The following is a 26,992-nucleotide window of genomic DNA, read 5'->3' on the forward strand; positions in this document are numbered from 1 at the left end:
CTGGGGTTCTAAAAAATTAGTGAAGAAATGAATTCTGGATGACAAGAGTACAAACATTTTGAGGAGTAAGTAAGTGCCTTAAGAGATTTAAGTAAATGTTCATTGGCAGCATTGGTAGTAGAGTTGTGATTTATACCGTTCCATGAAATAAACAGTATTTTCTAACTTAGTTTAAATGTGGTTCCTTTTCATTAAAATTTCTAATATCCCAAAGTAATTTAATGATACTCTTAAAAAAAAACAAGACATGGAAGTGGGAAAATAAATGATTGGTCTTGCTTTCATTCTTCTCCCAGGAGATTTGGCAATAGTAGAAGTTGGGGAACCCTTGGGGTTTCGGTAGAACTACATTGAAGGGTGTACTTTGGAAGAAATTCTTGGATTTCAGGGTGGGAAGGGTGGTTCTGTCTGAATGAAGGGAGAATCTCTGTGCTAGACAGCTACTTATCAGAGGCTAAAAAGTAAGTAGATACCTATAGTTTTATCTGTGCATATGATGTATGATTTAAACATATGTTGTTTCATAGTTCCCATGACTGTATCACAGTCAGTTGGAAAACATTTTAGCAAAAGATACCCAAGGTGACGTCTAGTAGTATATATATTTTTAAAAATCTACCCATGTTTGAGAACTACTGGTGAGTAACATTAATATTAATCAGTCCTATTTGATGTTGTGAGCAGTTATCTGCTGTACATTTTATTCTTGCTAGTGAATTCTACTAAAAGTTTTTTTTCCCTTCTGTAGGAAAATAATGCATTTACATTTTTTGTGGTTATAGAGATTTAGGTCTTAATTTAATAAGACAATAAAAATGAACCCCACTGCTCCTGCAGAAATGATCTGACCCCCATCCAGAGGTTTGAAAAATCAACTGTACAAAGTGATATGATTTTTTTATTGTGTTTAATCAGATTATAAAGACCTTGGAACACTTACCTATTCCTACTAAAAATATGTTGGAGGAAAGCAAAGTACTTCCAATTATTCAACGCTGGTCTCAGACCAAGACTGCTGTTCCTCAATTGAGTGAAGGAGATGGGTATTCTAGTGAGAATACGTCACGGGCTCACACACCACTCAACACACCTGATCCTTCCACGAAGCTGAGTGCTGAAGCAGACGCAGACACTCCCAAGAAGCTCATGTTTCGCAGACTTAAAATTATAAGCGAAAATAGCATGGACAGTGCAATCTCTGATGCTACCAGTGAGCTAGAAGGCAAAGATGGCAAAGAGGACCTTGACCAGTTAGAACACATACCTGTAGAAGAAGAGGAAGAGTTACAGTCACAACAGCTACTCACACAACAGCTGCCTGAATCTAAGGTTGATTGTGAAATTGCTGTGGAGGGCAGTAAGCTACCCACATCTGAACCAGAGGCTGACATGGACATAGAGCCTAAAGAGAGCAATGGCACAAAACTGGAAGAACACATTGCTGAGGAAACGCCGTCCCAAGATGAAGAGGAGGGTGTGTCTGATGTGGAGAGTGAGAGGAGCCAGGAGCAGCTAGACAAAACAGTAGATATAAGTGATTTGGCCACCAAGCTCCTGGACAGTTGGAAAGACCTAAAGGTAAGAAAACATTTTTGTTCGTTTTAATCTGAAGTACTCAGGTTTAGAGTTGCACAAACTTTAAGTTGAATTACCTACTTTTTTAGCTATACATGTATTTTTGAAAAATTGAATAATAGCTAATTACAAATGTCTTTTAAATTTAGACAAAAGATATACCAGCCAAACTAATACATAAATGTTCCCATTTTCTCATTAGAAAAGTTTATCACAATGGGGACTTTAGTCATTCAAGTTCACTTTATAGTGAAAACAAAAGCAAAAAATCCTTTGAGTAACAAATGTATGATTTTTCATTTGAAAATTCTAAGATTCTATTTAAGAAAAAATGAATTTTAAAACTAAATGGAAATTAGTTTTTGGATTAACTCAAAATTAATTTAGAATAAAAATATTAATTTGAAAACCAAGGTAATTTAGCAACTTTTCATTAAAAATGACTTAACATAAATTTCTATTCTAGTAAAACAATTTTATATAGAGCTAGTTGGTATTCAATTCCAGTACTGTATCTGAAATAGACCTGCCTTTAAATGCCTGTTTCTTTGGATAAAAGATGCTATATAGAGGAAAAATAGAGAGATGTGGAACCCTTACACCTAACACGTACATAATCTCCTGTTAAAGAATGTAGCAAGATGTGCAGGGTTTACTTTTGCAGAAAATCCAGTTTTGCTCTTGGATAAACACAGAAGTAACAGGATGAATCTAGGAGAAATATGGTACATTTCTATTGTAAGTGATCTAGATCTGGGATCCAGGTCTTGGGGATCCTGTGAGAACAGGTTAAATTTCTAGCTTCTATTTTTCTGTTCCTCCTTTCTTCTGCCAGAGGTGAAGCAACCAGATAAACCAGCAGTACAGATTTATTTGCAGCAAGATGGATACCTGAATCCTCCCTGTATCCAATTAAGACTGTGATTTGACCCATATGGAACTGGCCTTACACTGAGCAAAATGAGTAGTTGATTGTGTACTGGACTTATTTTTGGCATTCGCAGTTTGCTTTGTTGAGACCCTTCTTTAAGTACGGTGTGGTTTCAGCTCATTTACCCATTTGAGCTCTTACTCATGCTACTCTTTTATCACGTACAGTTCAGCCAGACTCTGCCTTGGAAATCTGACGTTTTATAAATCTAAAAGGAAGGATTTGTAGTGAATCTGGTTATGACATAACATGTGAATACAGGAACTGGAATTGTAATTAATTGAAAGAGATGCTGGAATAGTCATTTGGGTGGACCTTTATTTAAGGTCTACTTTATTCTTCCCTGAAAGAAGTCTCTCTTGGGTTTGGAGACTTGCAGAGCTTGCATTATGGCTGGCTCCTAAGAAAGGTGGAAATGTAGATAAGGACACAGGCATACATAGGAAAGGCCTTATAGACACAGTTTTATAGAGATGGAGGGAGTTCTAGACCTTTGTCTAGTTCACCTTTGTCTGAGAAGTCTTTGGTTGGTATAATTGAAAAAAGAAAAAGACTTAATTGTCATAATTCCTTAAAACCCTGTCTCTTCTTAAAATCTGGAGAAAGTAAATATTTTTGTTTTTCTGTATGGTAGTTTCTTACTGTAATTGTAATGGTATGAACTATTCTCTGGGATTTCCTTAACCCAATTAGATATTATTGGTAATTCAAACTCACGTGCTAGACATACATTTTTGAGTCCTACAAAATTATTTCTTCCCCTGCTTGTTATCTTAGCCACTCCTATCTGAAAGATCAAAGCAGTTGTACAGTACCGTGTAGCATGATGGTCCTCTTGATTTAAGGTTTAAAATTTTATCATACTTAAAATACATCCTTCTTACTCTTTATACTTTGGGTTTATCCCGGTTCTTAGCATTAAGGAAACCATTAAATAAAATCCTCTTTCTTCAAACTTTTAGTTTGCTCTGGAGTCAATACCCATCTAGAATTGCATTACTGAAAAATGTTTTTGCTTGACTGAACTGCGATGTTTTGTTACACATTGGTTCTGGGGTTCTTAATTCATCTATTGTTCTAGTGACATTTACAATGGTTCTAATTTCAAAACTGTGATTATTCTTGTCCTAAAAACACTTTAGCTAGCATCCAATAAGAACTCTGAAGTCAGGAACCCATAATTTGAACACTTTAGAGAAACACATTGACTTGATGTGGTTACTATACAGTATATTTACACTTATCCCGGCATTGAAAGAGTTAACTACTTCTGTCTGACTTCCACCTATGTGTTCAAGTAGACACTGGCAGAAAAGAAAATTTCTTATTCAACCAATTTTTATTAAGCAACTGTTGCCAAGTACTGTGTTAGTTGCTGGTGTAATTCCAAGATGTACTAAAAATCATTGATCTAAGAAGCTTCCCTGACCTTCTGGGGCCACTTTTAACATTGCTGGACATGTGTTCCACTTGGCCTTTCTGCACACTGGAGGGAGCAAAGAACTGAAAGAGATTGCTTCAGATTCCTTAATCTTGATTTTGTTGTGAAGGCAGACTATAGGGATCATCAATAAATGAAAGAGGGCGGGAGGGAAGGGAATGAAGATTCATGAATTACTCTTTGTCCTCCCAGATCTGATGATGATCCCTCTTGTAACTTGAACCATTTCCATCTAGCTTCTCAGGGCAGCAAGGAGCTTGTTAACATCACCAGCTGACCATGTGTCTCCTTTTCTCAACTCCATTTTCAACTTCGTGCTGAAGAAAAACAAGAACCTAGCGTGCATTCTGTGAAGAAACAGGAAGATGGTTGGGAAGTTGGATGATGCATGAAAAATAAAATAGGTGAAAAGAGGACAGAGGTGGTTAACTCACTGGCGCCGGCGTTATTTTGGTGCGTCCATTGCCGACAATGGATGTCGTTCCGGGAAAATCCCGACTCCTGGCGAGAAAGGATTAAGTGAGCTACTTTTTCTATCCCTCTATACACAGGATCACTGCCTTGCCTTGGTTCCCCAAGGCTTACATACTTTGATTCTAAAGTAGACTTCAACAAGAAGCATCACCTAGCACATTGCTACACATGAGCATGTCTTCACTTTCACGAACAAATTTACTGGGCTACATTTTCAGCAGGGACATGTGCATATATTTCCTTTGCAAAAAGAATTGTTGTACATCACCCCTCATGCTGAAAATATACCCTAGACTTCACAGGGCAAGACAGCTGGTTATAAATGTTGCTTAATTATAACCTTGACTGGAAAATCTTCATTCATTTGGATCATGAGATAAAGAGGTAAGGTTCCCACGAATTTGGCAGTTTCAGTTGCAATTAAACAACCTAGATGGCTAATGATTCCAGAGCCTGTCTTGTAAACACTTAGGTTATAGGATGTGCATCTTCTTATAATGAATGCTGGGTAGTTACAGTTAGGCCCAAATAGATAAATAGATGATTTAGGAACAACATTCTGTGCATGTGATAAGTTGGACTCTTCTTAATGACCATTCTTATTTTTATCTTTTGTCTTTATTTCCAGACATTATTTTTAATTCAACAAACACATTATTTTTCTAGAAAGTTAAGCATTAAGCTCTCTACAGAAATAAAATAGAGTTATTCAACTGAAATGTTTTGAGTCACTGCTTAAAATTTCTATCTATAACCAGTACTGTATCTGAAGTCTGCAATGCAACATTTCAAAATGAAATTATGTGCCCTGGATTTCTGTAATAAATTTCAAAATCCTTAGTAGAGATTTTTCTGTATCCATAAAAAGATCAATATTATTTATCCATTTCTTTAAAATTTAGAATTGCTCCCCAAGAACACTATATTAGGTGGTACTGGTACATTGAAATTATTTTTGTCATTGGTAAAAGACAAATGTGGCCTTAAACTTATTAGTAGTCTCTTTTTGATTATTGGATAAATACTTTTGTCTAAATCATGGATTGGCCAAATGTGCTCCACTGCCTGTTTTTGTAAATAAACATCTTTTTTTTTTTTAACACAGCCAGATTTGTCTATTTACATATTATCTATGGCTGCTTTTATACTGCAGTGGTAGTGTCGAGGAGTTGCTTCAGAGACTGTATGACAAACAAAGCCTAAAATATTTACTGTGTTGTCCTTTACAGAATAAATTTGCCAACACCTGACCTAAACAAGGAATTACAGAATTTGGCTGCTCTAAACATTTGATATTGAATGAAGTCATTTTGACAATTTATTCTTTGGGTGAGGTCATAATTTTATTTCCCTAAAGACATAATGATCACGTTTTTATAGCCCATCAAATAACTTAAAAAAAAATGTTTTAACTCTATTTAGGGAAAGTTACTTTATTTGGATATAAGACTATATGAGAAGTGGGAGAATATATACATTATGGAATTACTGGGCTAGAAGAGACCTTTAAGGAATATTTTTCTCTCCTCAGGACCATGATCAACTTAGTTGGAAATGACAATTTTTGAATATAGATAAATTGGTATAATCTAGTTTTATATATAACCATAATGAAAAAGATACAAATTTTTCTTCTTAAATGTTTATTCTGATGTAATTTTAGACCTATATCATTAGGAAAGCTGTAAGCATACTATTATGTATTCTGCATGTAATACACATTTTAGTGACAAATGTAGAAAAAGCAGCTTAAAAAAGTTTAAGCCTTTCACTCAGATTGCCCAATTTAATATTTTACCAAATTTGCCATATCATTCTTCTCTTAAAATTTTTTAACTTTTAAAGAGTAAGTTATAAATAAGATGCTTACTGCCCCTAGATATTTCAGTGTGTATTTCATTAAAATGACAGCATTCTTGTACATGACTTCAGGAGACAAATCAAAATCAACAGATTACAGTAAGTACAGTGATATAATACTATTATTTAATCAACAGACCTTATTCAGATTTTGCCAGTTTTGCATATAATATTCTTTATAGCAAAAAAAAAAAAAAAATCATTTTTTCTGTTCCAGAATCTAACCTGGTATCAAAACTTACATTGAATTATATTACTTTAATATCTTTTAATCTGGAATAATTCCTCAGTCTTTGTCTTTTATAAACCTCACATTTTTAATACCTTTGAACTTCTTAGAATATTTCTCAATTTTGGCTTGTCAGGTTTTCTTTTGTTTGGGTTCAGGTTATACAGTTTTAGTCCAGATTATGACAGTAGTGTTCTTCATGTGATGTTGATTTGTTCCACTATTGGCATCATCAACATTGATCACTTGGTTATGGTGGTGTCCGCCTGGTTTCTCCAATGTAAAGTTACTGTTTTTCCCTATCTAAGTAAAATGTATCGCATAGGAGCATGATTGTAAATAAGTAAATACTCTTTTTTAAAAGATCAGATTTGGCCCTGGCCAGTTTGCTCAGCGGTAGAGCATTGACCTGGCATGTGGAAGTCCTGAGTTCGATTCAGGGTCAGGGCACACAGGAAAAGCAACCGTCTGCTTCTCCCCTCCCCTTCTCCATCCCTGTCTCTCTCTCTCTCTCCCCCTCCGACAGCATGGCTCAAATGGTTCAAGCAAAATGTTGGCCTTGGGCGTTAAGGATGGCTCCATAGCCTCAGCCTCAGGTGCTAAAAGAAAATAGCTCAGTTGCTGAGCAATGTAGCTGTGGCCCCAGATGGGCATACCATTGCCGGTAGTGGCGTGCCGGGTGGACCCAGTGGGGGCGCATGCAGGAGTCTGTCTCTGCCTCCCCGGCTCTCACTTTATATATATATAAAAAGAGAAAAATAATCGGATTTATCCATTAGTTTCAGCATCCAGTGAATTTGCCTAACTGTGTATGGCATAGAATCACATAACTATGTATGATGGTTGCCAGGTGGTGATTTTCTAATCCACCATTCCTTTTACTGCTGTGTTTTTTGGTTGGCATTCTATTATAAGCAAGAGCTTTCCCTGCTCTCTCATTTAGTTCTTTTTTTTTTTTAAAGTGAGACGAGGAGAGATAGTGAGACAGACCATCCAGCAACCCCGTCTTGGGTTGATCCTCAATTGAACTATTTTTAGCACATGAGGCTGATGCTCTAGGACCAACCGAATTATCCTTGGCACCAGGGCTGATCCTCTATCCACTGAACAAACCGGCCAGGTCCCCATTTAGTTCTTTATTCATTAATTTATATCAGTTTAGACTCATAGGTTCTGTTTTTATTCATTGAATTACGATTCATTAGTTTTATTATTTATTCAGTGCTTAAATGTCCCTTATTTGGGCATTGAGAGATCCTGTAAGATCTCTTCTATGTGATTTTGACATGTCTCTTCTTTTTGTGTGTGTGTGTGTGTTTTAACCTAGCATAACATGCTGTTTCAGGCTCATCTTGTATTTTATTTTCCCTTACCCAGCCCATGGAATCAGCCAATCTCTAAGAAGCTCTGGTTCCTTGTGATGAGAAATAATGTTAAAAATATCAAGGTAGATAATGTCACTGCTACTGGGGCATTACTTGTAGAAGCTATCAGCAAACTAAAATATATATATGTATATTTCTGTATGTGTGTGAATGAATATGTGTACACATGAAGTACTTAATTTCTGTCATTTCTCTTGCTTTTAATCTGATACCACATCCTCTTCTGAACTATTTGAGTTTTGTATTTTAGGTTTTTTGGGTTTTTTTAAGAGAAAGAGAGGGAGAGAGATGAAAAGCATCAACTCATAGTTGTTTGCTTTAATTGTTCATTGGTTGCTTCTCATATGTGCCTTGAAGAAGGGATGATAGGGGGAGTCTCAAGCCAGTGATTTTTGGGCTCAAGCCTACAACCTTGGGATCATGTCGCTAATTCTGTGCTCAAGCCAGCAACCTCACGCTCAAGCTGGCAACCTCAGGGTTTTGAACCAGAGGCCACAGTGTCCCAGGTCGATGCTCTATCCACTGCACCACCACTAGTCAGGCTTGAGTTTCCTTCTATGGCTCTCACTGATTTTTCCTATTCTGCTTAAAAAGTGGTATTTCTTGGGGCACCTAAGATTTCTTTTGTCCTACATGTGAAATAAGTCATATCCTCTCTTTTTGCCATTTTTAATTCAAGCTCTTGCCATTTTTTGCTTAGACTATTTTAACAGCCTCCTAGTTATACTTCTTGCTCCCACTCTTTCTCCCTTTATAATATCCTCTATTATGCTACAGTCATATCTTTTTTTTTTTAAGATTTTTTTAAAAGACATTGATTTTACAGAAGGAGGAGGGTTGGAGAACAAGGAGTAGTTGCTTCACTCTAGCTATTCACTGGTTGCTTGTTGTGTGTGCCTTGACAGGGCAAGCCCAGGGTTTCGAACTGGTGATCTCAGCATTCCAGATCAGAGCTCTAGTCACTGCACCACCACAGGCCAGTACAGCGTGGTCTGACCAGTGGTGCACAGTGGATAGAGCGTTGACCTGGGATGCTGAGGTCCCCAGTTTGAAACCCCAAGGTCGCCAGCTTGAGTGCAGGATCATCACCATGATTCCAAGGTCACTGGCTTGATAAGGGGTCACAAGGGGTTATATATGTATTTACCTTTCCATTTCCTTTATATGTTTTTCTCTTTGCTTAGAATATCCTTTCTTTTCTTTGTTTATCTTCCTTTATTCAGAGTTACAGTTGCAGTTCATCCTTTGTAGTGCTCTATCCTTTTCTGTATTTTTATACAGTGGTAGTAATCTTACCAGATTACTAAAATTACTTGCTTAGGTTCTTGTTTCTCCTCACTGGACCATGAGCTCTTCAAAGGCAAGGACCATTTCTTAATCTTTGTAATAATAGTTACTTTTATTGTGGTGTCTTCATAGTTATGGTTATGATAATGTTAACTCTTAATAATAGTGAATGACTGGGTCTGTAACACTCTGTGCTACATGTAGTAGCCAGAGTGACCTTTTGGAAAATAAAATGTATTCCTGTTGGTGTACTATTTAAAACTTTTAAATGGTTTCTCATTATACTATTAAGGTTAAGTTCATTTTTTATATTTAGAAAATTAAATTTAGTGGAGTGACATTGATCAATATGAGTATATAGGTTTCAGGTAAACATCTCTGTAGCATTTGAACTGTTGATTGTGTTGCTTGCCCATCACCCAAAGTCAAATCATTTTCCATCACTGTATATTTTTCCCTCTTACTCCCTTCCCATTGGTAACCACTTCACTTTTATCTGTGTTCATGAGTCTCATTTTTATTTAGATCCCGCCTATGTGTGAAATCATACAGTTCTTAGCTTTTTCTGATTTACTTATTTCACTTAGTATACTGTTCTCAAGGTCCATTCATGTTGTTGTAAATGCTCTGTCATCATTTCTTATGGCCGAGTAGTATTCCATTATGTATATATTCCATATCTTCTTTAGCTAATCCTCTGTTGAGGGACACTGGTTGTTTTCATGGCTTGGCCACTGTGAATAATGGTATGATGAACATGGGGGTGCATATATCTTTGAGTACCAATGTTAAGTTCATTTTTCTTTTTTTTTTTTTTTGTATTTTTCTGAAGCTGGAAACGGGGAGAGACAGTCAGACAGACTCCCGCATGCGCCTGACCGGGATCCACCCAGCACGCCCACCAGGGGCGATGCTCTGCCCACCAGGGGGCGATGCTCTGCCCTTCCGGGGCGTCGCTCTGCCATGACCAGAGCCACTCTAGCGCCTGGGGCAGAGGCCAAGGAGCCATCCCCAGCGCCCGGGCCATCTTTGCTCCAATGGAGCCTCGGCTGCGGGAGGGAAGAGAGAGACAGAGAGGAAGGAGAGGGGGAGGGGTGGAGAAGCAGATGGGCGCTTCTCCTGTGTGCCCTGGCCGGGAATCGAACCCAGGACTTCTGCACGCCAGGCCGACGCTCTACCACTGAGCCAACCGGCCAGGGCTAAGTTCATTTTTCTTAACAAGGTTTATGTGTTATGGTATAGTCTGTTCCTCATGTGTTTCACGTAGTCTCACTTCAAGTCATTCTGGCCCACCAGTGGGCCTGTGCTACTAATGTTCATACACACTTGTAAGCACACGTATTTACTCATTTCTGAAAACACTTTTCTTTTGTTTAGATGGTTTTTCTACTTTCCTACGAAAACCATTCCTATTTACCAACACATAGTATTCTGCCCTTTCTATATGCTCTTATAACATATTTACTAGTCATAGCAGATAATATTTCATAATTGTACATTGTGTGAAGGCAGACATTGCTTCTGTCTTGGTCACTTGAGCACGGTGGTCATGTTTTATCAGCTGTAAATGAAAACAAACATGCTCTGAGTTTGCAACTTAGCTTTTTATGTATGTATGTATGTATTTTAGAGAGGGGGAAGAGAGAGAGAAAGAGAAACATCGATTTGTTGTTTCAGTTATGTATGCATTCATTGGTTGATTCTTGTATGTGCCCAACAGGAATTGAACCCACAACCTTGGTGTAGTAGGATGACACTCTAACCAACTGAGTTACCCAGCCAGGGCAAGTCTTGTGACTTAAATCCTATATTCTTTCCAATCCTTTTTCTGATCCAGCAAATAGTGATTCTATATCCTTGCTAGATAATTCATGAAGTTATGGTAAATACTTTTCAGATTTATCTTAATCTGCTTTTGATTTAAAAACTACAATCCAGATTCATTTTGAAATCACAAAACTCATTTTAATGTTTTGTTCAAGTACCTCTTTTTCCTTAGTGTGATCCATGATTGAACTTTGGGAGATTTTCAGAATCCCATGAAAGCATGCAAAACTTTTTTGAGACAAGAAGAGGTCCATAAATACGAACAGCTTCTCAAACAGAGATGTGCGTAAATATGAGTTGGGAAAAAAATGAACTGTGGCTCAAAAAGATGATTTGGACAGCAAGAGGGCTCCTAGTCTTAACTGTGCATGCGCTGTTGGGTTGTCAATGAATATGTGACTTCAGTGAAGTTACTGGGAGGGCTTGGTGATTTTTTTTTTTTTTTTTTTTCATTTTTCTGAAGCTGGAAACAGGGAGAGATAGTCAGACAGACTCCCGCATGCGCCCGACCGGGATCCACCCGGCACGCCCACCAGGGGCGACGCTCTGCCCACCAGGGGGCGGTGCTCTGCCCATCCTGGGCGTCGCCATGTTGCAACCAGAGCCACTCTAGCGCCTGAGGCAGAGGCCACAGAGCCATGCCCAGCGCCCGGGCCATCTTTGCTCCAATGGAGCCTTGGCAGCGGGAGGGGAAGAGAGAGACAGAGAGGAAAGCGCGGCGGAGGGGTGGAGAAGCAAATGGGCGCTTCTCCTGTGTGCCCTGGCCGGGAATCGAACCCGGGTCCTCCGCACGCTAGGCCGACGCTCTACCGCTGAGCCAACCGGCCAGGGCTAAGTTATGATTAGAAAGATTATAGAGGAGATAGTTAAATTTGAAGTTAAATTCTTAGTTTTGAAATTAGTTTGCCTAGAAAATAAATGTGAAATTGGAGCAACATTTAATCATTGTGACCTTGATGAGATCATGACCTTGATATTCTTCAGTGATTACTTATCAGCATAAAAGCACTTTTATTAGTCTGCACACATATTTACTACTGGGCTTGAGAGACCTTGATAGCAGGGATTTATGTCAGTTGTTCATTCACCTTGTGCTTCAGCTAGTGTAAGCCTACCACATTTTAGATGTATATTGAATAAAACAGCATTGCTAAGGTAGAGTCTTTGAATTAGAGTCAAGGTGAGTTAAGCCTAGAGAAGGAAGTTGGGGAGGACAAGTTTAAACTGTATGGCACTGAACTAGGAGGACGTTTAAGGTATAACACTTGCTGGAAAAAAAGAAAAGACAACAACAAAAAGATTTAAAAAAGAAAGGTATGATAGTTGCTGAAAAACAGCATTAGAAGTTGCCTTGGGAGTGCCCCAATTCCTTAGGCCTTTGACTGCAACCTCACAGCCTCCAGGGGGTGGTCTTTACCGTGAAATTGGTCACAACGCACAGAAGTCTTTTGATACTGTGTCTAGAGCTTCTTTAGAGGCATGTTTTCTTTTTTCCTTTTTATTTTAATGAGAAAATTGAAAAGGCATACAGTGAAATATTTTGTTTCTACCCATGCTCCATGTCCTGTTTCCTAGAGCCAGCCAGTATAACCAGTTTCTTGTGTTGGATCATGTCAGTCATTTTTGGAAAAACCACAAAAAACATCAACAGTTGGCTCATCTTTTTTGGGAATAGTTAATGAAGTTTGTCTCACATATTGATTTTGGGATTGTAAATAAATTTTAGTTGAGTTCGTGAATTTGTTGATATACAATCTGAATAATGAGGATAAATGGAATCATACAATATGTGGCTTTTTGTGTCTGGCTTTATTTTTCTCAGCATAGTGTTTTCAGGGTGTATCCATGTGGTAGCATGTATTAATACTTAATTCCATTCTATAACTACCTAATACTCTGTTGTATGAGTATACCGTTTTGTTATCCACTTATCAGTTGATGGACATTTGTGTTTCTACTCTTTCGACTTTTAGCAATAATGTTACTATGAATACTCATGTGCTAGTTTTTGTTTGAAAACCTGTTTTCATTTCTCTTGGCTATAGGTGTGGAATTTTGGGGTCATGGTAATAACTCTGTTTTAACTTTTTGAGGAACTACCAGACTCTTTTCCGTGGTAGCTGTACCAGTTTACATTCCCACCACCAATATTTGAAGTTTCCAGTTTCTCTACCTCCTTACCAACACTTATTATTTATTTATTTATTTTAAATAATAGCCATCCTGGTAAGTGTGAAGGTGGTATCTTCTATCTTGTTTTTGTCTTGCACCTCTTTTTGTTGTGGTAAAATATACATAAGATTTACCATCTTAACCATTTTAAAATATACAGTTCAGTGGTGTTAAACACATTCGCTTTGTTGTGTTGTCATTATCCTTATCTACCCCATAACTCTTTTCATCTTTTCCATTTCTGCAAAAATGTCAGAATCTTGATAGGGATTACACTGAATCTGTGGGTCATGTTGGAATAGTATTACTATTCTAACCTTAAGTTTTCCAATCCATAACTGTAAATTTTTGCATTTATTTAAGTCTTCTTTAATTTCTTGCAACCAACACTTTGTAATATCATTGTACTAGCCTTGCCCTTCCTTGGTTAAAATGTTTATTCCTGCCTGACCGTTGGTGGCAAAGTAGATAAAGCATCAACCTGTGGAACACTGGATTCGCTTGAACATGGACTCTTCAAGCTTAAGAGCTGGGTCCCTGGTTTGAGCAGGTTATCGTCCACACAATCCCAAAGGTCACCAGCTTGAGTGCAAAGATTGTTGGCTTAAGCAAGGTGACACTGGCTCGACTTGAGCCAGAGGTCCAATCCTTGGTCAAGGCACATTCAAGAAGCAATCAATGCACAACTAAGTGATGCAACTACGAGTTGATACTTTAATTCTCTCTCCCTTCCCGTCTCTCTCTCGGAAAAAAAAAAAATTTTATTCCCAAATATTTAATTTTTGATGCTAATGTAATATAATTATTTTCTTGATTTCATTTTTGGCTTGTTCAGTCTGGTTTATAGAAATTATTTTAGTATGTTGATCTTAAATCCTGCAATTTTGGTGAGGTCATTTATTTAATAGGTATTTTTTGTTGGTTCTTTAGGATCTTTTGCACACATGATCATTTCATTAGTGAAGAGAGTTTTACTTTTTCTTTCCAACTTGGATGCCCTTCCTATCTCTTTCTTGCCTTATTGCCCTGGCTAGAACTTCCAATACAGTGTTGAATAGAGAGAGTGAGAGCAGACAGCTGTCTTGTTCTGAGTCTAGGGAGAAATCTTTCAGTCTTTCATCATTAATTATGTTAATTGTGGGTTTTTCATAGATGCCCTTACTAGGTTGCCGAGTGTTTTTATCATTAAGATATGTTGTGTTTTTTCAAATAACTTATGTACCAATTGAAATGATCATTATACAGATCAGTGGTGGGATTCAGCTGCTTTGCACAGGTTCGGCAGAACTGATACCTAATTTTTTGCTGAGTTTGGTGAACCAGTTATTAAAATGGCACTTGTAATCAGGATTCTAAGGTGGGTGCCCATGGGTGCCCAATGTGGAAGTTACAAATTTACATTCCTTACTCATTTTTTTTTTTTTTTTTTTTTTTTTTTTTTAGTGAGAGTAGAGGAGGAAGAGAGACAGACTCTCACATGCGCCATCTAGGGCCGTTGCACCCTTGCAGCCAGAGGCATTTTTTAGCACCTGAGGTGGAGACCGTGGAGCCATCCTCAGCACCTGAGGCCAACTTACTCTAGCCAATCAAGCCATGGCTGTGGGAGGTGAGGGGGGAGAGAGAGAGAGAGAGAGAGAGAGAGAGAGAGAGAGAAGGAGGAAGGGTAGAGAAGCAGATGGTCGCTTCTCCTGTGTGCCCTGAACAAGAATTGAACCCGGGATATCCACACACTGGACTGACAATCTACCACTGAGCCAACTGACCAGGGCCTCATTCCTTACTTTTTTTTTTTTTTTTTTTGTGAGAAGGACAGATAGGAACAGACTGACAGGAAGGGAGAGAGATGAGAAGCATCAGTTCTTCATTGTGGCACCTTAGTTGTTCATTGATTGTTTCTCATATGTGCCTTGACCGCGGGCCCTCAGCAGACTCAGTAACCCCTTGCTCGAGCCAGCGACCTTGGGTCCAAGCTGGTGACCTTTTTGCTCAAACCAGATGAGCTCGCGCTCAAGCTGGCGACCTCGGGGTTTCAAACCTTGGTCCACCGCGTCCCAGTCTAATGCTCTATCCACTGCGCCACCATAATATTGTTTTGATTCTGTTTTTACAAACTATTTCCAGCAATTCCTTTGGGACATGTTAAAAGTTAGCTGCAATGCTATGCCAACAAACTTCTAATGACTACTCTTTGAGACTGTTGGAAGAAAGCATTCCATTATAGGCCTCCTTAAAGACCTAGAGGTAACTTGTCCAAGTGTTTTCTGTTTTTTAACCAGAGATGGGTATTATAAGAAAACTAATTAAAAGTGAACATTTTTGTTTTCATAGAAGATTCTATTTACTGAGAATCTATTTACTGTAATTTTAAACATAATCTAACTGCTTTAAGGAATGATGATCCATATACAATAAAGAAAAGAACATCCAAATCATAGCTGTATAACATTTCTTGAACTAAAACTTGTTTTTGTTTGTATTAGTATCTACATTTTTTCCTAGCTTTATTTTGATGTAATTGACATATAACATTGCATAAGTTTAAGGTGTTCAGTGTGCTGATTTGATACATTTATATATATTACAAACTGATTTCCACCGTAGTGTTAACACCTCTGTCATGTCATATAATAACCATTTCTTCTTTGTGGCGAGAACATTTAAGATCTACACTCTTGGCTGCTTTTAATTATATAATACAGTATTGACTGTATTCACTATACTGTATTAGATTCCAAAAGCTTACTCATCTTATAACTTGAAGTTTGTATTCTTTGACTATCACCTTGCCTATTACTCTATTTCTGTAAGTTTGGCTTATATAGCTTGCATATAATATGTAGATATCATACAGTATTTGTCTAATTTATTTCACTTAGCATATATTCTCAAGGTTCATCCATGTTGTCAAAAATAGCAAGATGTCCTTTCTTATGATTAAATAATATTTCATTATATATATATATCACATCTTCTTTGTCCATTCATCTATTGACGGACACTTAGGTTGGTCCCATGTGTTGGCTATTGTGAATAAATGTTGGAAAGAAGTTGAGAATACAAGTATCTCTTTGATATCCTGTTTTCATTTCCTTTGGCTATCTTCCCAGAAGTGGGAATGCTGACAAGTGTTTATTAAGAAATAGAAAATATACTGTATGAATCAAGTGTAAAGACTTTTCACCTTTTAATTTTTTTTTCAAATTAGCCTATTTTTCTCTATGTACTTTCTCTCTTGGTAATCTCCTATAGTACACAATGTAAATTATTGCTTTTAGAGATTTTCCTAATGTGGATCTCTTGTCTTTGCCTGTTTCCTGAACTTTATGTCTATATTTTCAGCTTTCTGTTGTCTCTCTCTTCCACTTGCCCTTCAGAATCAAGCTCATAATCTTTTCTCTTACAGGCTAGTTCTTCATTTTCAGATGCACATTTCTATTAACAGCTTTATTATTTTTTTCATATTTAGAATGTCTGTTCCTTTCCTAATATAAAAAATAATAATTTGCTAATTATAGCTCAAAAATGTTTTTCCAGATAACTAGACTTTTCAGTTAGGGCCAGTATTGTTGGAAGACAACTTTTTTCACAATTGTAATAGTTTTGGATGACATCTTAAGATTTTTTTGCAAGTATTACTTTATTATATTTTAATTTTTTAATATTTAATTGATTTTTAATAGATGAAGGGAGACAGCAAGAGAGAGACAGGAACATCAATCTGTTCCTGTATGTGCCCTGACCAGGGATTGAACTGGCAACCTCTGCACTGTGGGACGATGCTCTAACCAATAGAGCTATCTGACCAGAGCTGCAGGTGTTACTTTAAATAACCACTACTTCCTGGTTATTTGCATAAAGGTTAGAGATTCAATACATTATCTATGTCACTGTTTTTCAACCGCCAGTCCATGAGAAATTTTCTGATAGTCCATGAAATAGTTAACCACTCTGATGTTGTATGAAGATTATAGACCCATTGATCTTGGTAGAATTCACTTATGCTCAGGGTGATTTCTGCCTTAGCGGTCCCCAAAATAATTTTCCTATTTTCACCTGTCTCCAAATGTAAAAAGCTATATTGAATGTGTAGTTGTTGAGTTTATATACCTTTATGTATTACTACATGCCTGCATTTTACTCTAAATGCTGGATAATTTATTTACATTAACTTTCCAAAGCTTTTCCATCACTCTCTCAGGAATTGTAAGGTCTTTTTTAAGTATCTAATATGTTACAATGCACACTGACAATTTATGAGATGTTTGAGACAATTTAGAATTTAGAATCTTTGAATCTTAGAACCCCCATAGTATTCTCTTTAGAATTCTCTTCTGGTAGATAAAATTACGAGACCTTGTGAATCTGAAAATGTCTTTATTCTATTCCTGCTTGTTTGGATCCTATGATATCATTCGGTAATAAATTTTCTTCTTATTTTAAAGATTTTATTTACTGATTTTAGAGAAGGGGGAGCAGGAAGCATCAACTTGTAGTAGTTGCTTCTTGTATGTGCTTTGACAGGGCAAGCCTGGGGTCTCAAACTGACGACCTCAGCATTCTAGGTTGACACTTTGTCCACTTTGCCACCACAGGTCAGGCTAAATTTTCTTTTAAAATGTTCAAGATATCATTTCATAATTATCTAGCTTATAGTATTGCTGTTGAAGTCTGATGCCATTTCAGTTTCTTTATTGTGGTAGGTACTTGAGACCTCTCCATCTGGTGGCTCATGTCTTTCAGTTCTAACAAATGTTCTTGTATTATTTTTTTGACAATTTCACTCTCCTTGCTTTGCATACCTGTCACTACATATATACTTCTAGCACATATTCTCTAATTTTTTATTTATTTATTTATTGTATTTTTCTGAAGCTAAAAATGGGGAGAGACAGTCAGACAGACTCCCGCATGCACCTGACCAGGATCCACCCGGTACGCCCACCAGGGGGCAATGCTCTGCCCCTCCCGGGCGTCGCCCGTTTTGACCAGAGCCACTCTAGCGCCTGGGGCAGAGGCCAAGGAGCCATCCCCAGAGCCCGGGCCATCTTTTGCTCCAGTGGAGCCTCGGCTGTGGGAGGGGAAGAGAGAGAGAGGAAGGAGAGGGGGAGGGGTGGAGAAGCAGATGGGCGCCTCTCCTGTGTGCCCTGGCTGGGAATCGAACCCGGGACTTCTGCACGCCAGGCCGACGCTCTACCACTTAGCCAACCGGCCAGGGCCTCTAATTTATTTTTTAATTTCCTATTTTTCTTCTTGATGTGTTTATTCTATCTGGGAGATACTCAACCTTTTTTTTTTTTTCCTTTTTAAAACAAGTTTTATTTATTGATTTTTGTGAGCCAGGAAGGGGAGGAGGAGAGAGAGAGAAAGAAGGACAGTAACATCAATCTGTTCCTGTTTGTGCCCTGACTGGGGACCGAACCAGCAACTTCTGCATTTCAGGATGATACTTTAACCAACCAAGCCACCCGGCCAAGGCTAACTCCTTTTTCCTTTTTTTTTTTTTTTTTTTTTTTTTTGGTAATTTTTTTTTTTTTTTTTTTTGTATTTTTCAGAAGCTGGAAACGGGGAGGCAGTCAGACAGACTCCCGCATGCGCCCGACCGGGATCCACCCGGCACGCCCATCAGGGGGCGATGCTCTGCCCATCCAGGGCGTCACTCTGTCATGATCAGAGCCACTCTAGTGCCTGGGGCAGAGGCCAAGGAGCCATCCCCAGTGCCCGGGCCATCTTTTGCTCCAATGGAGCCTTGGCTGTGGGAGGGGAAGAGAGGGAGACAGAGAGGAAGGAGAGGGGGAGGGGTGGAGAAGCAGATGGGCGCCTCTCCTGTGTGCCCTGGCCGGGAATCGAACCCGGGACTCCTGCATGCCAGGCCGACACTCTACCGCTGAGCCAACCGGCCAGGGCCTAACCCCTTTTTTCTATTACAGTTTTACTTACCAAGAGTTTATTACTATTCTTGGTGTCTTTTTTTTTTAAGAGCATCTTATTTCATGGATATATTATTTTTGTGTGAATGCGTGAATCATCAAAAAATAACATGAAAGACAATGAGTGGAATATAATAAAATATTTAAATATGCAACAGATTTTAGTACTGCATAACTAATATGCTTAGAAAGAAAAGTTATTATAGATGAGTTTATACTGTTTTTATTCTCTCACTGTCATTTTTTAGGACTTCAAGTATAGACTTGGAATAAACACATGTTCAGTTTTCCATGTTTGTATTTTCAACCTCTATGTACAACTCTTAGTCATCCTTCAAGACAAGTCAAATGTCTGTTTCCTTCAGGATGCTTTTCCCAGTCCTCTCTCCTAAGACCCAAACCAGTTTTAGTATCCCTCTGTTATATTTCACTTACCATTTCATATATGCCTATTATAAGATAGTGTATGTATACTTTCTCTTTTTCCTGAGTGCTTATGAGGTAATAATAGTAATAGTGGTTAAGAGTTTGTGCCTTTGGCCCTGGCCAGTGGCTTAGTGGTAGAGCATCAGCCCAGCATATAGACGTCCTGGGTTCAATTCCCGGTCAGGGAACACAGGAGAGTGACCATCTCCTTCTCCACCCCTCCCCCTCCCCTTCTCTCTATTCCTTTTATGCAGCCATGGCTCAGTTGGAGCAAGTTAGCCTCAGTTGCTGAGGATAGCTCCATGGCCTCGCGTCAGGTGCTAAAATAGTAGCTTGGTTGCCAAGTAATGGAGCAATGGACCCAAATGGGCAGAGCATCTCCCAGTAGGGGGTTTGCTGGGTGGATCCCAGTTGGGGTGCATGTGGGAGTCTCTCTCTCTGCCTTCCCGCTTCTCACTTAAAAAAAAAAAAGATACTGTGCTTTGGACAAATGCAGATCTAGGCTTGGATTCTAGGCCTAATATGTAACTCATTTTATCACTATATAACCTTGTGATAGTTAATTTCTCTGAGCCTATTTTGTATATATTATAGATATAGCAAAAATACCCTCTTAGCGGTAAAGTATATGAGAATGAAGTGAAGGAATATGACACACAATAAGAAGTGTCAGCCATGATTATTATTATAAGGCTCTGAACACTTGTTGACAGGTACTATGCATCTCCAGTGTCCAAAACATAAGAGGCCCTTAATATCTGCTGTTACCACATAGTTGTTGCTCAAATAGTTGTTATAAAAATGAGCAAACTGTATTTCCACAAATAGCATTTCCATCTACACTTAAACACTTTTATAAAAGGAATGTTGGGTGCATTGGTCTCACATGAGCCTATCGATGACTCAGTGTTTCTCAAACCATACCTGAAGACTGATTTTCAAGCTTTTGACTAAAGAGGAGTGATTGGCCAGGAGTAGATTGTACTAAGAAATGAAGAGTTTAAAATGTTGCAGAGGCACACTTATTCATCCAACCCTGGAAATATGTATTGTTTGTGATTATATGTGAGGCCTGTAAATAGTGTTCTTACCAGGGGTGAAAGAGAATGATAGTATAAGTTTAGTAATAAAAAGTATGAGATATGTAATAGTTTGAGTTTATTTAGCAAAGTGTGGTTGATTTCTACAAATTAGAAGTAGAATTTCACTTGTTGGTTCATTCAACAAGTACAGAATTGAGCAAGTGTTTTGTGCCCAGCACTGGTCTTGGTGCTATCTAGAGATATAGCAAAGCGTAAGATAATCTTGGCCCCTGAAGAATTATTGCTTGAGTATATATGAGTGTGTTTGTTAGTTGGGAACAGCCCTTAGACATCAAAGAAATAAAATAGGGTAATGTATAAAGAATTTTAATTGGACTGGGGAACCAGATTCTTCTAGGCCTGAGGGCGGGGTTAGTCCCAGAACTCAGGTCCCCTGACTCAGTGTTCTCTCATAATATGCCGTCTCTTGAGTAGAATTTTTAACAAAGTGATTTTACATAAAGGGTTAATGCAAATGAAGCCAACTCAGGTAAATATTTTCTGCAGGGTATTCAGTAGCCTACAGGGATTCCAAACAGACTTCCATATCCTGTAGGCTAACACTATTGCTACCGGTTCACAAAACAGAATGATCTTAAGAAATATTACAATAATCTTGGCATGACTGCTTCCTTCTTAGTTTTCAGTATGTGGGATTTGGAAAAATTTAGTTGTATTTTTAGGGATTCAAAGTAGATAATCTGATTTTCCAGTTTAAATTTTATATGCAATTTTGACTATATGTAGAGGAGGATCAAGTTAATAACACTGTGTTTAGGTGTATATTGATAGAACTTGTTCTTCCTGATGCTAGGTGCTCACTAATAGTCAATTGCTCTTGGCCACTACTCATCCATTTTGTGAATATCAGAATACATTTTCTACTTAGCAGTTGCTCTAGACTTTTGGAATTAAGAATGTATCTTTGGGAAGCATTTCCCCTGGTACTTAATAGCTACCACAGAATGGGTCCTAACTTGAGGTCTGTGTAATAAATTACTATAAATGTTTGTAATGAATACTTATAATGCCAAGACCTTATGAAAAAGAAACTAAGTAGTTAGGTTAAAATTGTGTAATTCTTAGTTGACAGAGACATTCCTTGATATGTCTGTTCTAATCACCCTTCATGAATAAACATGTTATCTTTCAGAGTGCCTAGGTTTGCCAGGATACCTATTTTTTTCCTATAGTGTGGGTAGGTGCTGATGAATGGCTGTATTACTTTTCCTTAAGTTTGGGGTCGGGGAGAGGAGCAGGAAGCATCAACTCATTGTAGTAGTTGCTTCTCATACGGGTCTTGACCGGGCAAGCCCAGGGTTTTGAACCGATGACCTCAGCGTTCTAGGTTGACACTTGATCCACTGCATCACTGCAGGTCAGGCAGAACTGGGAAATATTCTTAAAGTCAAATATAGCCTGACCAGGCAGTGGCACAGTGGATAGAGCGTTGGACTGCGATGCAGAGAACCCAGGTTCGAGACCCCGAGCTTGCCAGCTTGAGTGCAGGCTCATCTGGTTTGAGCAAAGCTCACCAGCTTGGACCCAGGTCCCTATCTATCCCTCTCTCTGACTCACTCTCTTTCTCTGTTAAAAAAAAGAAAGCCAAATATAAGTCAAATTTTGGAAAATAAGTAAATATCGACCCGTTCCTTCCCATTTCTTTGTTGCCATGTGAAATCACTCAGCTTCAAAGCAATCACCACTTCCACTCCACACTAATAAGTCTTCTTTTGGTTTATTTTTTGCAGGAGGTGTATCGAATTCCAAAGAAAAGTCAAACTGAAAAGGAGAATACAGGTAGGTATTCAGAGATACTGTGTATGTAGCTTTACAAATATTCTTTTGGAAACATGCAGAGGTAGCTGATAAGACTTGAGCTATCTTCTGTTTGAAACCAGACAATATGTAATTAGGTAAATGAAATATTTGGTGTAAAGGTTTGGAAACTTGTATTTTTATGCTTTTTTAAGGTGAAATTTAGCCAAAGGAGATGTCTCTTTATGCTACCCTTGATTTCCTTGAAGTCATGGCCTTTAGTAGTTCTTCTATTCATTTGTTCCTGTAGAGCAGACATTCTTTTTTTTTTTTAAAGTTCTCTTTATAGATTCTGGTTGTAGGAACAGGATGCGTGTGGGCCTGCTGGGGCCACCATGCGAACAGAGCTGGGCTCTTCCTAGGCCCACTGTGAGGCATGTACTGAGGCTCCTCCTGACCAGTGCTCATCCCAGAGCAGACATTCTTCAACCTGCACTTAGAGATCTGTGTCTTGTCTTGTAGATGTTTCTATACAAAATTCGTTGTGTATATTCATTCTTTATTGGGAAAATTGAGAACTTTTATTAGATTCTCAGTCTGTGACTCCTCAAAAGGTTAAGAATCAGCCTGAGCCTGACCTGTGGTGGTGCAGTGGATGGGGCATCAACCTGGAATGCTGAGGTCACTGGTTCGGAACCCTGGGCTTGCCCGGTTAAGGCACATAGGAGAAGCAACTACTATGAGTTGATGCTTCTAGCTCTTCCCCCACTTCTCTCTCTCTCTAAAATCAATAAATAAAAACTTAAAAAAAAAAAAAAGAATCAACCTGACTAGTGGGTGGTGCCATGGATAGAGCATTAGATTGGGATGCAGAGGACCCAGGCTTGAGCGCAGGCTCATTTGGCTGGAGTGTGGGCTCACCAGCTTGAGCGTGGGATCATAAACATGACCTGATGGTTGCTGGCTTGAAGCCCAAGGTGGTTGGCTTAAGCCAAGGTCACTGGATTGAGCAAGGAGTCACTCTGCTATAACCTTCTGGTCAAGGTTTATAAGAAAACAATCAACGAGCCTGACCAGGTGGTGGCGCAGTGGATAGAGCGTCGGACTGGGATGCGGAAGGACCCAGGTTCGAGACCCCGAGGTCGCCAGCTTGAGCACGGGCTCATCTGGCTTGAGCAAAGAGCTCACCAGCTTGGACCCAAGGTCGCTGACTCCAGCAAGGGGTTACTCAGTCTGCTGAAGGCCCACGGTCAAGGCACATGTGAGAAAGCAATCAATGAACAACTAAGAAGTTGCAACGCGCAACGAGAAACTGATGATTGATGCTTCTCATCTCTCTCCGTTCCTGTCTGTCTGTCCCTGTCTATCTCTGCCTCTGTAAAAAATAAATAAATAAATAAATAAATAATTAATTAAAAAAAAAAAAAGAAAACAATCAACGAACAACTAAGATGCTGCAACAAAGAATTGATGCTTTTCATCTCTCTCCCTTCCTGTCTGTCTGTACCTGTCTGTCCCTCTCTCTGTCTCTCTTCTCTCTGTCTCTGTCACACACACACAAAAAAGAATCATTATTACAGAACAAATAACAGGCCATGGTGGTCTGGTTTCTGGGTTTCCAACATACTCTGTTAGAGATGAAAGCAATGGGGATCAATTACCCTGGTCTCTTTAGCTCCTCCAGCACTGACCTGGTATGAGTAGAGTGAAGGAGCTGGTATTTCATGTTTTTGGCCTTTTTTTTTTTTTTTTTTTTTGGCTTGAAGAGCTTTTTATCATCTTAAATTGGTTAAATAATCTTCATAGTTAAAGACCTGTGAGGAGTCCTTTGCATCATTGTTGTATCTTTTGGATATTTTAAATTCTACTGGTTTAATCTCTTCGTTAGCAGATATCCTATTTAAAGCTGCAAAGAATCCTTCCCATAAGAAACAAGGCTGGCTTGACCTGTGGTTGCACAGTGGTTAGAGCGTTGACCTGGAAGGATGAGGTCACCGATTCGAAACCCTGGATTTGCCTGGTCAAGGCACATGTGGGAGTTGATGCTTCCTGCTCCTTTCTCCTTTCTCTCTCTCCTCTCTAAAATGAATAAATAAGAAAAAAAAGACAGAGTTGGACAGTACTGCTTGATAAAAACAGTGGCATCACTATAAAATTGATCAAAGGCTAGCTTCTCAAAGTGCCTGCTGAGTTGAAATTATTAGCAAGAGAGTCAAAGCTTAAATATCTATGAGGGTTCTCCTCAGTATTTTGCAAATATCTAGTCTGATGTGGCCCTCTGGAGGATGGTGCATGGCGTAGTCTAGAAAGGACAGTTATAGTTTTTTCAGGAATTAGGCTTTTGTGAACCAACTTTAGTCTCTCCTTCACATATGGGCTTCCCTCCCCAATCTTAGTCTCAGGTTTTTCAGTTACGGAAGTGCTGCTCTGGCCGGATAGCTCAGTTGATAGAGCATCATCCTGAAGTGCAGAGGTTGCCAGTTCGATCCCTGTTCAGGGCACATACAGGAACAGGTGTTCCTGTCTCTCCTCTGCTCTTTCCCTTTCTCTCTCTAAATATCAGTAAAAAAAAAAAAAAAAAAAGAAATTCTTATAACTCAAGCCTGGCTTTGTTACCTCTCAATGTCAAGCAGTTAAAAAGCTTTTTAGAACTTTAAAAATTTATAAGAATTGTAATATACTTGGGGAAATATGTAATCTAGCTTTACTCTCATTTTATAATATAAGAAAATCAACTTGAATAAATGGAATGACTTTTCTGACTCACATACTATAAGACACAGTCAGAATATGAACTCTTGGTGTGATTCCTTTTTCATTTAGGAGTGCAGTAAAGAAATAGCTACATTTTAAGGAAATGAACACCAAGCCAAGGATCCTGGGTTCAAAGGTGGGAATACGGTAGTTAGGAATAGATACAGATGAAACTAAATAATAGTACTTCAGAGAAGGGATGTCATGCTGATAGCTGTGAACTGGAACAGTTGTTCTATTTGTACATTTTCTACCAGTATATGATATCGATGAGATCTGTTACCTTTTCACCAAAAAATGCATACACATGGCTGCAGATTAGTAACTGTTTTGCCAATAAGTAGAGTTTCTGGCCAACTAAAAGGAAAACTGCAAGAATGCCATGTGCAAACCTACTGCTAGGGAAAGAACAACTGATAGCACGTTTTTCAGAGGTGAGAAAAAGAACAACCAGTTCTTTTATTGTTTTATTATTTTAAGGTTTATTGAGAATCTGCTTTGTACTGTGAGAGAGATTTTATTAGAAATTCTGTCCTGGCCTCACCAGTGGATAGAGAGCATTGGCCTGGGATGTAGGGGACCCAATTTGGAAACCCCAAAGTTACTGGTTTGAGTGCAGGCTCATCTAGCTTGAGCATGGGATCATAGACATGACCCCATGGTCGCTGGCTTGAGCCCAAGGGGTCACTGGCTCAGCTGGAGCCCCCTAGTCAAGGCACATATGAGAAAGTAATCAACAACTAAGGTGCTGCAACAAAGAAGTGATGCTTCTCATCTCTCTCCCTGTCTGTCCCTCTCTCTCGCAAGCACGCTAAAAAAAGAAAAGAAATTTTGCCTTCAAGAAGAGAGCAGTCTGATTCATTAGTAGTACTAATGAATGTTAGTAGTACTAACATACACAAAGCAACAGCATATAATACCAGTCAGTTTATATTGAAGTGTTCAGTGGTAGGATTTAGACTTCTCAGGGAGATGAGAAATTAGGAGGCATTATCAGTGAACAGTAATACTTAGGGCCCCTTTTGGAAGTAGTGAGAATGGAATTGGTTGAAGAACCATGTAGGTAAAGAGACTGTGTGTGGTAGTAACATCTTTCTATAGGAAGCTGACATTCTTGTTTTTTTGGTTTTTTTTGTTGTTCTTGTTTTTACAGAGACAGAGAGTCAGAGAGAGGGATACATAGGGACAGACAGACAGGAACAGAGGGAGATGAGAAGCATCAATCATCAGTTTTTCATTGGGGCACCTTAGTTGTTCATTGATTGCTTTCTCATATGTGCCTTGACCGCGGGCCTTCAGCAGACCGAGTAACCCCTTGCTCGAGCCAGCAATCTTGGGTCCAAGCTGGTGAGCTTTTGCTTAAACCAGATGAGCCCACGCTCAAGCTGGCGACCTCGGGGTCTTGAACCTGGGTCCTTCGCATCCCAGTCTGACGCTCTATCCACTGCACCACTGCCTGGTCAGGCAACATTCTTGTTTTTGAAGATGTAACTCTGGCTTTGATAATTCCTGAGTTACCACCTATTATCACCTGTGTTTGAAATATTTTCCTTTTGCAGTTATAGTTCATAAAAAGTTGTCTGGCCTGACCAGGTGGTGGTACAGTGGATAGAGCATCAACCTGGAACACTGAGGACCCAGGTTTGAAACTCCGAGGTCTTCAGCTTGATTGAGATTGAGCACAGGCTTACCAACTTGAGCGTGAAATTGCTGGCGTGAGTGTGTGATCATAGACATGACCCCATGGTCACTGGCTTGAGCCCAAGGTCACTGGCTTGAGTAAGGGGTCACTAGCTCGGCTGGGAGACCCCTGGTCAAGGCACATATGAGAAGCAATCAATGAACAACTAAAGTGTCACAACTA

The 26,992-nt window shown here is 38.9% G+C and overlaps 1 protein-coding gene across 3 annotated transcripts in view; it reads left to right on the plus strand.

Annotated features, from left to right (window-relative positions):
- The window catches only part of SETD2 (SET domain containing 2, histone lysine methyltransferase), a 111,717-nt gene that overhangs the window by 60,385 nt on the left and 24,340 nt on the right, over positions 1 to 26,992 (plus strand). Inside the window, exons 12-15 of one of the 3 annotated variants that reach the window (XR_010747243.1) lie at positions 916 to 1,578; positions 4,184 to 4,466; positions 5,651 to 5,750; positions 22,368 to 22,416. Coding sequence is in view for 1 of the 3 variants with exons in the window: in XM_066351806.1 (XP_066207903.1) it covers positions 916 to 1,578; positions 22,368 to 22,416 (712 nt within the window). In the remaining 2 variants the exon portion in view is untranslated. The remainder of the gene's footprint in view (positions 1 to 915; positions 1,579 to 4,183; positions 4,467 to 5,650; positions 5,751 to 22,367; positions 22,417 to 26,992) is intronic. The other 2 variants (XR_010747242.1, XM_066351806.1) reach the window with 2 other exon arrangements.

The sequence above is a fragment of the Saccopteryx leptura genome, chromosome 10 (assembly GCF_036850995.1).
Source record: "Saccopteryx leptura isolate mSacLep1 chromosome 10, mSacLep1_pri_phased_curated, whole genome shotgun sequence".
Taxonomy (NCBI): domain Eukaryota; kingdom Metazoa; phylum Chordata; class Mammalia; order Chiroptera; family Emballonuridae; genus Saccopteryx; species Saccopteryx leptura.